We start from the raw sequence: 12,210 nt of genomic DNA, 5'->3' as shown, positions 1-12,210 counted from the left end.
GCATCAAAACTGTTTAGTGACAAGAAAAGGTTGAGTTGTTGAGAAACCGTTTTTTTCAATGATTTTACTTAAAAATGGAAGGTTTGATATCGGCCTAAGTTGCTCATTAGTGACGTGTCTAGATTGTTATTTTTTAAGAGTGGCTTAATGACTGCAGTTTTCAGGGCCTGTGGGAAGATACCTGAGAGAAGAGACGTGTTTACAATCTGTAGAAGGTCTGTAGCCAAACAATTCAAAAATTTTTGAAAAGGCCCGTTGGTAATAAATAAAACGGTATAAAAATAAAACTTGCATGAAAATTAATGAATGTAATGCGGAACTAATGTAAAGCGGAACTACTGTTACATAAGCGGGTTCTTTAGGGACACCTAATCTGTAGCTCCTCCTTAGCTCTGAAGCTCTGATTGGCGCGCCGCCTATGTAGCCAAGCTCTGCATATGCAGTTTTAGTCAGAGTCAGACAGACAAGAGTTAGAGGACCCGCCGGCTTCTTTAAGATCGCAAGTTTAGGAAAACTTTGGTTTCCCAGTCAGTTACAGTAGTACAAGCGAGAGAGTGGTGGATAAGACTGCTGTTGTAGATTAGTGTTACGTTTCCAGCATTGCGGCTATGAACACGTAACGTTAGTTGGGACAGACGCCTTGTTTCTTCGGGCTAACTATATTAGCTTTAGCCAGGCAGGGAGCAGCTTTCTGAGGTGAAAAATGGCAGGGAGACGTGATAACGTTGCATTAATCAGGTAATTTTGTTCGTCAGAGATGCTGTAATTTTATAGTTTTTTTTATAGTTTTATAGCTGATTGTTACATTACCTTACATGTCATTTAGGTGACGCTTTTATCCAAAGCGACTTACAATTGCTATATATTTCAGAGGTTGCACGCCACTGGAGTAACTAGGGGTTAAGTGTCTTGCTCAGGGACACATTCATCGCAGTGGTAATCAAACCCAGGTCTCCCACACCATAGGCATGTGTCATATCCACTGTGCCATTACAACCCCTTTGTTTTATTTTGTTTACAAGTTACAGATGGAGTCTGGAGATGATGTGGGGTACCGAACTGTGATGTCTGAACCAAAGCATGAACCGAACCGTGACTTCTGTGTACCGTTCCACCCTTAGGTGCAGCATACTAAGAAACCATTTTAGGTTTTAGATTTTTGACTGTTTATCATCTTCATGAAAGTTTTATAATGTGGCTGGCAAATGTTGGATTACAGATTGTCGTTTCTACTTCTTACTTGTAAGTGGATGTCCCCTTCAAAGTCAGCTGTGCTAATTGAGAAAGCGGCGATACCATCACTGTCGGTTGTGAGATTCTGTAACCAACGCGATGACCACCTTTCACCCTCAAACAGGAACACCGGCATGTCAGGAATGGGTGTATTATTGTAATAAACTGCTTTAACCTGTTGGAAGCACAACATTGTATCACCAAGAATGCACACTGCTTTAGTTGCACTGTGTATAGAATTACATTGAAGAAGTGAATACCAAATGCACTTACTTTTCCTTCCACATTTGATCCTTTGTTATAAATATTGGGAGTGTCAGTGAAAGACAGCTTTCCAACAACATATGAAATCACCGTAGTCTTCTCTTGTGAGCGTGAAATACCTGTACAAGAAGTCTTCATGTTACAACAATGTGTACGCCATATTGTTTCAATACATGGCATAGTAATTTTGTTATTATAGTCCTACTAACTCTTTTTAAAACTATAAGTACAATATATGTTATGACTTGCCTGTCCCCTCCTCTTCCATATTTGCACTGAGTTGCAGTACATCTTGCAGCGCCTTTTGCGCAATTTTCGTGAAAGTTGACATTGTGAAGATAAAAGTGGCACAGCCTCTCTTATCCGTCTAGAAACACAATAAAATGAGATAAAATGAAAAAGTGAAGGATATTTCAAACTTTCCATACGTCATGCCATTATTACTTCTTAAAAACTTTTAACTGTCAAATCTTTATGTCTAACTACTATCCCCATTGTATAAAAATGAACTTTTACGCTCCTCAATTTGTACATTAGACTGACAAGACACATGACAATATGTTGTGTCTATTGTAGTGTTAAATGTGCACAGTGTACATTATGTAGGAGGATATGTAAGGTCTATGCACCTTGCTTCAAGGATGTCACCATAGCTACTGTACCTGCTTTGTCTCCTCGTAGCAAGGCATCGGGATTTCAGGGATTCCCTCTGGATGTTCAGGGGTGGATACAAGGGGTATACCAACATAGGCATCTAAAGGTCGGCACACCTTAAAGTCAACACTGCCTGGCACAGGCTGTCCGTATGTATACCTAAATAAATGAAAAAAAAAATATTGAAAAGAAACCATTCCCTAAACTGGACCCATTTTAGATTATTTAAGAGTAATGAGCCAAATAGCTTTTACTTACGTTGCACATACTTCAGCCTTGATTTCTTCCTGATTAGTACTTACTTCATCAAATGCATTTAATTTTACGTCAAATTTAGGCAAAACTGGGGAACAAAATATGATTATTAGCATTTTTGCTTCATTAAACATAGATTAAAATGGATGGTAAAAAAAACGAACTTACCGTATTTTTCCACCTTGAAGCTGTGTTGTATTTTATCTAACCCAATCGACACAGTAACTTGGTAGGCTCCTTCACGGGCCTCAGAGTTCAAGGCGTAAGAAAGCTGCAATATCTTACTATTGGAGGTTTCATTCAGCCACTGTCCAATCCTGTTGCTGTTAGAATCCTGTTAAGTGAAGTAAATGGGAAGAACATGTGACAATAGGAAACTCATGAATACAGGAAGAGCATGTTTCTTCTTCTCCTTCCACAAGATGGCAGAAAAAACTGGGCCATGGTTTGGTGTAAAAAATTAGACTAAAAACATCATGAAAACTTGAAGCATACACTTTAACAACATATTATTTGAAACTACTCTCAATTAGATCCTGATGAATGTACTGGCAGGCTAATATCAGTGCCCAGTTACAGATATTGGTCTGATTAGTGTATAATTGGCAAATGTACATGAAGAAGTTGCTTCAAAAAATATATATATACACACATTTGTCTTCTATCCTTTTTAATTCAATTTTTATGTAGTTTGACAAATACATCTTATATTTTGGTCCACTTACCAGCTTTTATTAGCTCGTCCTGCAGGAGTTTATGCAGTGCAAAAAAAATAAACATACACTCCATCCATCTACTGATGAAGAACATTAAAGGCTGTTAATATCACCAGAAAATGCTCGTAAATGTAGCTTGAATTATGATTTTTGTCAAATACTTAATTTAAGAAGGGGAAGGGAAAATAAGAAAGAAAATGCAGCTTGTTAAACAAGATTTGTGAGTCAAGAATGTTGGTGTCAAAGGTCAAGTATGAATTCTTACACTTCACGTCATTGTTGATGAAAGCCTTGTTCAAGTTGTAAAATAGGGCTATCCTTCCACACAGTGTACTGTGTGTTTGTCACATTTGAAATCAGAATCAGTGAAACATTCCATAAAGCTCGGGCCTGACAGCTTATAAGTCACTTCATGTTTTTAGTTAAACTTTAAAAAAAGTTAACTTTCAGTTTATTATACCCAGTAGTGTGTTTAAGTATGGATATTAGTCTTACCTCAATTTCGATTGTATCGTACTGTAAAGAAAGAAAGAAAGATTTGTTAGGACAAAGCTGCTTTGTATTTCGCTCATCACACAGTGAGTTAAAGATGACAAATTCAGACTTCAGCTCTTATATTTATGATTTTACATATATGAATGTGTGACACACAAAACATGAAGACAAAAAAACATTTCAAAAAGGCTTGTCCTCAAAAGTATGTAATGTTTGGAGAAAAAAAACAGTTTTATTGTAATCTTTCCACTGTTATTTCCAATTAAATGGGATAATGTGTGACAAAATGTTGCAAAATGAGAAACAGGTGTTGAAATGGATTTATTACTGGGTCAGCAACCTTCAAAGCAGCTTGGTAGTTTACCTAAAGGGGCTGTGGTTGTACTACTGACCCAGAGCTTCACCAGGAGCTATTCGTTCAATCAAAACTAAAACCTGCACCATTATCAAACCATATCACTGATACTGTTTATGAAAAAGACCTAAAGAAAGCAAAGACTGTTCAAACACTCACCAGCTGATTGACAGGTCTTAACTTGGTATCCAGTGTGATGACTCTGAAATGCACTGAGAGACATGCAGAGAGATTACATGAAGACTTTACAGCTCTTCTACAGCAGTGTTAAACATCCTTACAGGCCAGCGATTGGTCTTCTGTTAATTGAGAAAGTACACCAAATTTGAAAGAAAGAAGAAAAGATGAGAAAAATGTATAGTTTACTATTGGCATTCCCTCTTGTTGTCTGCCATAGAACCGCATACATTAATAAATAATAATCAGTGGAAAATGTCCCAATATCCCAAGAAGGAAATCTCATTTTCAGCTCAGTGTGCATAATTAGTATTAACATTTAGGAATCTGGACACAGCCTTGATTTCAATAAAGTGGTGGATAGTTTTGCACTGAAACTGCTGATAAGGAAAAGCACTAACTTTGAGATAAGATAGCTCACACAGTTACTCTCTTTAATAAATATTGTAAATGTGGGACATTACTAATATGATATCCAGAATGCAGCAAAAATAGATTAAAAAAACAAATATAAAGTAACCAACATAAATCAAGTATAAACCCATCAGCTCAAAATTACCTGTTTGTCCTGGGAGGTAGATTGGTTTATCTGTTTGGATGAATGTCATTGGTCGATAGACTTTGATCTTAACTTTTCGGACTTCTTTAGAGTAGAATGTGTCGCCTCGTACCGCCACCTCAAAGTTCTGCACCACTTCATCCTGCACTAAAGGAACCTGTGACAGAAAGATATTTTATAGACACCAAGAGAGCCATTACTTCCCATTAAGAAAATGATTCATGAATATTTAACTTGATCTGTTGTAACTTCAACTGTTAAAATCCTAAAATCACAAATGTATTACAACAGTAGTTGTCAATTTACACAATTTATGTATTCCTATTGTGTGCTTTCTGTTACAAATCTGTATGTGGTTCTGTATGTGTTATGAAATCCCATTAAGCTTTTCCAACTCAATTTCTTCAACACATGTTATGGAAATGGACACATGAATAAAATCAGGAAAGCTGCTGACCTTAAATTCAGTGCAGGTATGAAATTCTTTACTTGACGTCTTCTTCAGAAGGGTTGTATTTGCCTCTTGGGACATCAGAGTGACGCTCATTTCCAGAGTCTCGCTAGGCTGCAGGAGACTCGCACAGAATTTGGTCTCAGCTCCAGATTCAAGAATTGCAGGAATGGCTACCATGTACTGCCTACAGCCACAGACAAACATACAGTACATATCTCACTGGATCTGACATGGAAATAACCCCAACCCAGAAGACTATGCAGCATAAAATCCTTAACCATGATCAATTCATTCAACCACAGGCTATTATTTTTTAACTGTAGAGGTAACTTACGGTCCTGCCACCACTTGGCCCACGCACATCCAGCTCAAGAAGACACACAGTTTCCATGTCCACATCTGAATCCCAGAACGACCCATGACGGAATGAGATGATCATGAGTCAGCATCTGTTTAATAGTCTCTGATAGAGAATCCCACGCCCACAATCCCACCCCCACATCCCCTCTATTTGATTTTAAGGTAACCCATTCAATCATTTATAGACTTCATGTTGTGGTGTGTAATGCTGACTGCAATTTTGTAATTGGGCAATGTTTGAAGTCCAGATAGTTTAATTCCAACTATAATATATATAAAAATGTAAATATGAAAAGATATTTTTTTACTGAATCGGTCTGTTGTACTTTATATAATTTTAGAATATGTAAATTAAAAAAAGGTGCAATGTGTAGTTCCTTGTCACATGCTCCAAAAAATTAAAAATAGGGGCAGCATTTGACCTTGTGCAAGAACTGCATGATTTACTTTTTGCAGTGATGACATTGTTCAAGTTTCAAAGTGTTTGGCACACTGTTTTGCAACGTCCTCAAAAATTTACCTGAGTGTAACCCTTATTACGATATAGTAAGATGGAAAAATTTATGAAATAGCTTGTAGTGGTGTTATGTAGTTGATATCAGTGTGAATTTGGACCAAAACCAGAAAAAAACAGATTGTTAAGGAAATATGGCATGCATACAGATAAAACACAGGTATGAAAAATAACAACTAAAATAATAAAGTGCGCACATAAAAGAAACCCTTTTCAGTTCTATGAGCTCAATTGTTTTTTGATGACAAAAGTTCAAAGATGTTCAACATTGGGGCCCATATGAGTTTGGTTTCTGTTTGTCCTATCACCGTAAAGAAGGAATCCAGGGCAATCCGTCTAAGTTCAGAGTCTCGATCCTGTAGCTCGCCACCCAGCCAACTGAACTGGGAATCTCTAAACCCTGGAAATCTCTGGGATCTGAAGAATCGATGTGATTCAATACCGCTCTGTGGACTGGCCCTTCCCTGCGTAGTTTCTCAAATCTCCACCAAAAACCTGACCTATAAATAAGGCCAAATCATTTCTTTCAATTACTATTCAGTAATAAAATCAATTGCTTAGGCTATGATGAAAATAAATTGAGGTAATATTTCAGTTAACCCATATTGAAATATCTAAATCTCTATTCAGTTGTACAACCGTTCTTAAAGTTCTTCTCTTAGGTATCAAAAGTATATACAGTGGGGCAAAAAAGTATTTAGTCAGCCACCAATTGTGCAAGTTCTCCCACTTAAAAAGATGAGAGAGGCCTGTAATTTTCATCATAGGTACACTTCAACTATGAGAGACAAAATGAGAAAAAAAATCCAGAAAATCACATTGTAGGATTTTTAATGAATTTATTTGCAAATTCATCTGGAAAATAAGTATTTGGTCACCTAAAAACAAGCAAGATTTCTAGCTCTCACAGACCTGTAACTTCTTCTTTAAGAGGCTCCTCTGTCCTCCACTCATTACCTGTATTAATGGCACCTGTTTGAACTTGTTATCAGTAGAAAAGACACCTGTCCACAACCTCAAACAGTCACACTCCAAACTCCACTATGGCCAAGACCAAAGAGCTGTCAAAGGACGCCAGAAACAAAATTGTAGACCTGCACCAGGCTGGGAAGACTGAATCTGCAATAGGTAAGCAGCTTGGTGTGAAGAAATCAACTGTGGGAGAAATTATAAGAAAATGGAAGACATACAAGACCACAATTAATCTCCCTCGATCCGGGGCTCCACGCAAGAGCTCACCCCGTGGGGTCAAAATGATCACAAGAAAAGTGAGCAAAAATCCCAGAACCACATGGGGGGACCTAGTGAATGACCTGCAGAAAGCTGGGACCAAAGTAACAAAGGCTACCATCAGTAACACACTACGCCGCCAGGGACTCAAATCCTGCAGTGCCAGACGTGTCCCTCTGCTTAAGCCAGTACATGTGCAGGCCCGTCTGGAGTTTGCTAGAGAGCATTTGGATGATCCAGAAGAGGATTGGGAGAATGTCATATGGTCAGATGAAACCAAAATAGAACTTTTTGGTAAAAACTCAATTCGTGTTTGGAGGGGAAAGAATGCTGAGTTGCATCCAAAGAACACCATACCTACTGTGAAACATGGTGGTGGAAACATCATGCTTTGGGGCTGTTTTTCTGCAAAGGGACCAGGACGACTGATCCGTGTAAAGGAAAGAATGAATGGGGCCATGTATCGTGAGATTTTGAGTTAAAACCTCCTTCCATCAGCAAGGGCATTGAAGATGAAACGTGGCTGGGTCTTTCAGCATGACAATGATCCCAAACACACCGCCTGGGCAACGAAGGAGTGGCTTCGTAAGAAGCATTTCAAGGTCCTGGAGTGGCCTAGCCAGTCTCCAGATCTCAACCCCATAGAAAATCTTTGGAGGGAGTTGAAAGTCCGTGTTGCCCAGCGACAGCCCCAAAACATCACTGCTCTAGAGGAGATCTGCATGGAGGAATGGGCCAAAATACCAGCAACAGTGTGTGAAAACCTTGTGAAGACTTACAGAAAATGTTTGACCTCTGTCATTGCCAACAAAGGGTATATAACAAAGTATTGAGATGAACTTTTGTTATTGACCAAATACTTATTTTCCACCATAATATGCAAATAAATTCATTAAAAATCTTACAATGTGATTTTCTGGATTTTTTTGTTGAATATGTTTGGATAGTTGAAGTGTACCTATGATGAAAATTACAGGCCTCTCTCATCTTTTTAAGTGGGAGAACTTGCACAATTGGTGGCTGACTAAATACTTTTTTGCCCCACTGTAAATCCCTTTCATGTAAAAGAACATTTATATTAATAGGCAACCTTTATACAAAAAATACATTTCTAATTCAAGTTTTATGGAACCTTAGTAACATTAACACTATCCTAAATACAATTGCATACATCGCATGTAAACATCTCTCAAATTTAATTATTTTCCCATAACTTAAGCTACAGCGGTGTATTTTAGAGGCATTAAGACATGCATGCTTATTTATCCCTCCCTGCACTAACAGTAGAAAGAATGCACTAAAAATTAGCCTCTTCAAGTTACTTCACCATTAATTCCAGTTTAACAATTAAACTCACAATTTGTACTAACATTCATTCAACAAAATACCCACAGCTAGCAGTAATGTTGAAAAGCAACACCAATAGATAGAATCATTAGCCTTTTCACAAGCAATATACAGTACTCCGCTAGACTTTTGTGGTTTATTTTGTGGCCTATATCAGGCAATTCAGTTGGATCCAGGGAACGCGTGGATATATATTTTTTTATGTCTGGTGTATGGTGTGGGAGTTTTAGCACCAAATGCGTTTTTTTTCCTGCTATAGCGCCACCTAGTGGTGGAAGTGGGTCAATTGTTACGCCTGAGGTCCTTGCCGAGTTTTGGACCAGTCCTGAAAATGGCACCCCCCCCAACATGTACGGTTTAGGCTGTAACGGGAGTTTTACGCGGAGAAGAAAAATGGAAAATAATCCTCAGAAAAACAATAGGGTTCCACAGCCCTGCTGTGTGAACCGCGGTTCCTACAGCCTCGGGCTTGGACCCCTAATAACGAGCGTAGCTGTCCTCAATTTAGGTCATCCTGTACGTCTCTTCTGCGGTTTTTCCTTTATCCACCAGGTGTGATTGTTTGTGTTTGTGTGTGTGTGTGTGTGTGTGTGTGTGTGTGTGTGTGTGTGTGTGTGTGTGTGTGTGTGTGTGTATGTGTGTATGTGTGTGTGTGCGCGTCAGTCGCGGGGGGAACGGAGCAGCAGCCCCGCCCGCTGCAGAGAGCCGACAGGATTGAAACGAAATGGAATGAAAATTTCACTTTATGAGTTTTTTTTTTACATTAATATGAGTTCCCCCAGCCTGCCTATGGTCCCCCAGTGGCTTGAAATGGCGATAGGTGTAAACCAAGCCCTGGGAATCCTGCTCTGCCTTTGAGAAAATGAAAGCTCAGATGGGCCGTTCTCACAGGCGTCGATTTCGATGGGGACGGTGGGGATGCGTACCTACCAGATTTCATCATGAGTATTTTGTACCCACCACTTTTTTTGAAAACCTCAATTTAGTAAAAAAAAAAAAAAAAGAGTCCATAACACATATAATTCTTGAGCGACAGATGCCAAAAAATCCACAACAATCTCTATCCCCACACAGCAGGCACAGACACAGCTGCTCTGCAGCTGCGCTGGCTGCACGCTTCTCTGTTCACAACACTGCCTGTCGGGACATTCTGCTTAACGTGAAAAAAAGCTTAACGTGGTTTAATGTACCTAAACAACGATCAATGATCACCAAATTTCTCATGGCCATATCTTGTAATGAACACTTACGCCTGTCAAAAAGAACTAAACTGAAATCCAACGATTATATAAGTTCTCTCACATTAGCGTTGTCTTCTTCATTGGCGCCTATGGCGAGGAAAAAGCTTGTACCTATAAACAATGATCAACCCACAGCTGCTCCACTGCCCTGCTGAAAATGTGAAGCAGAAACGCTTAATGTCAGAAAACGTCCATAATAATTGGAATTTGGGTTCGATTTTTTGTCCTTTTTCAGTGGTTATGAGGAGCAATATGAGAGAGGGGCGTCCAACTCAACGCCCCTCGAAAACTCACGAAAATCTTTTAAACTGACCATTGTCGATCTAAAATAAGGACAGATTCGGCAACTGCATAGCCTATTTTTTATTTGCATAAAACACATCGGTGAACTATTTTCGTAAAATAAGCCTGTTGGTCTGTTTTGAAATTCGGGAGCATACAGCACCACGTGAAGCGTTCGTCCAATCAGGTGCAGCCATCGTGGTTGTCTGAGTGTGTAGCCGTTATCTTTGCTTGTCAATGGTCATTGAAGATAAATTGATAACTGGTAGTGGCAAACGCAACAAGCATCCAATGTTGGGAAGCGGAGCGATCCCTGCTGTCAAAAAAACGCCATAAAAAGTGCCCCACATGCACCTGCTGTACCCAGCGTCTCTCGCCAATGGCCACTCTTGTCATCAAGCTGGATGACATGAGACTGCGGATTACCAACCATCGCACAGATAGGCTAATTGTGGTGATAATGGAGACCTGGCTGCATGAAAACACCCTCCCCCGACTTTTAATGTTTTAAGAAAGAAAACATATGGCCATATCTTGCACATTGCACCTTTAAGCATTTTGTTTCTTCCATAGTGACAATGCCAGGATGTTATTGCTGTAGCTAACTATTTTAAATCAATTGAACGTGTCATGTAATGTTTCAGTAAGTCAAGTTCTGCAACATTGCCCTTTACCCAGCGTGGTATGTTTGCTTTTGTCATGCAAACAGCTCTTAAAGATTACTAGGGCCAAAGTAGACACATTTTCCAGTAAATAAACATTTGTGAACTGATAAAGTCACATACAGGCAAAGTGTACTGCTTCACAGGTGTATGAACTATATGCTATTTAGGTTTCGTGTTAAATATTGTGCAGTTTGTTATGAATTACTCATTGTATTGACAAGGTTAATTAAAGCCTTTTAACTACCTGCAGGTGTCAGCTCGGGTAAATTTAATTGTACAGGATTTTGTGTAAGGTTACTGAACATGAAAAACATATTGGCCTTGATCAGGGTTTTAGTTTGTTACAAATATGAACATTGCTTTAATAATCTGCATCGTATTGCTCTGAAAAACGACAATGATTTAAGAAACATCAGATATATTTATGTCTGATGTCTGTCAGCAGACATTACATGTCAAGTTCAAGTAAGTTCAAGTGAGTTCAGGGCCCTGGTATTTTGCATACTGGCTCACTGGAATGGTACACTTGATGGAACAGAGACTTGGTAACACCTGCATTTATTTGAATTTATTACTGTCTTAATTCTATTACTTTCTTTATCTTATTTGCACATTTTAACTTTTAATGTATATATTACCTATAATTTTATCTTATTTATTTATATTTCTTGTCTTTTATAATATACGGAGAGAAATTTATTTTCAACTGCTCTATGTCTAGCACATTTTGCAGAATTGACTTGCTGCTATGACAATTGAAAATATTTGCTGAAAAATAGTAGGATTTAAATCAAACTTGTGACCGCAATAGTGACAAGTAATGCATGTTAATAAAAATAAAGCAGAACACATTCAGAAGACAACGGAATAACTGTTAAACACGTTTATTTCGGATCAGAGCAGCAGCTGATTTAACACATCAGACTCCAGGATTAATCTTAGCCTGGCTGTTAGCCTGCTATGGAGCAGGCTAGCTGCAAAGAATACGTCTCCATGGTTACTTGGCTGGTTTAATTCAACCTGCTTTTGTGCAACCAAATCAAAGCTAAATTCATCCAGGATAACTTGAATATCCCGGCTTAATCCCTTATCCTGGTTTTGTGCAACAGGCCCCATGACGGGTTGCCAGTACCTGTAAAAACGTAAACCCAGTGCGCTGTTGCTGTAACGTTAGTACAGCCATGAAAGCAGCACACAAGCGAACAGGATCAACGGAGATAGATTCTACATGACATAAAAAAACGGCATGTTTCTAACAGTTGCGTGACCAGAGATGTAACAAACCCCGGGTAAATATTGGAGATGTATTTGAAAGATGGAGACAGCTTAGAGCCCAAAAGGATGCGGAGTTGGCTAATTTACTCCTGAACAGGTAAATGTTAGCTTCGGGCTAATTTATCACAGCTACA

The 12,210-nt window shown here is 38.8% G+C and overlaps 1 protein-coding gene across 1 annotated transcript; it reads right to left on the bottom strand.

The window, feature by feature from the left end:
• Positions 1 to 1,240: 1,240 nt before the first annotated feature.
• LOC144514750 (alpha-2-macroglobulin-like) lies at positions 1,241 to 5,582 on the bottom strand (the record flags this gene model as incomplete). Its single annotated transcript, XM_078245631.1, has 10 exons — positions 5,497 to 5,582; positions 5,166 to 5,346; positions 4,709 to 4,865; positions 4,132 to 4,184; positions 2,575 to 2,740; positions 2,410 to 2,494; positions 2,160 to 2,310; positions 1,747 to 1,864; positions 1,507 to 1,616; positions 1,241 to 1,408 (listed from the first exon to the last, which is right to left on the bottom strand). Coding segments are annotated over exons 1-10 (1,275 nt in total), but the record flags the coding sequence as incomplete, so codon positions are not given.
• Positions 5,583 to 12,210: the final 6,628 nt, after the last annotated feature.

Source organism: Sander vitreus, unplaced genomic scaffold (assembly GCF_031162955.1).
Source record: "Sander vitreus isolate 19-12246 unplaced genomic scaffold, sanVit1 ctg687_0, whole genome shotgun sequence".
Taxonomy (NCBI): Eukaryota; Metazoa; Chordata; class Actinopteri; order Perciformes; family Percidae; genus Sander; species Sander vitreus.
The sequence above is the reverse complement of the archived record's forward strand: the minus strand, read 5'-3'. Positions and strand labels throughout refer to the sequence as shown.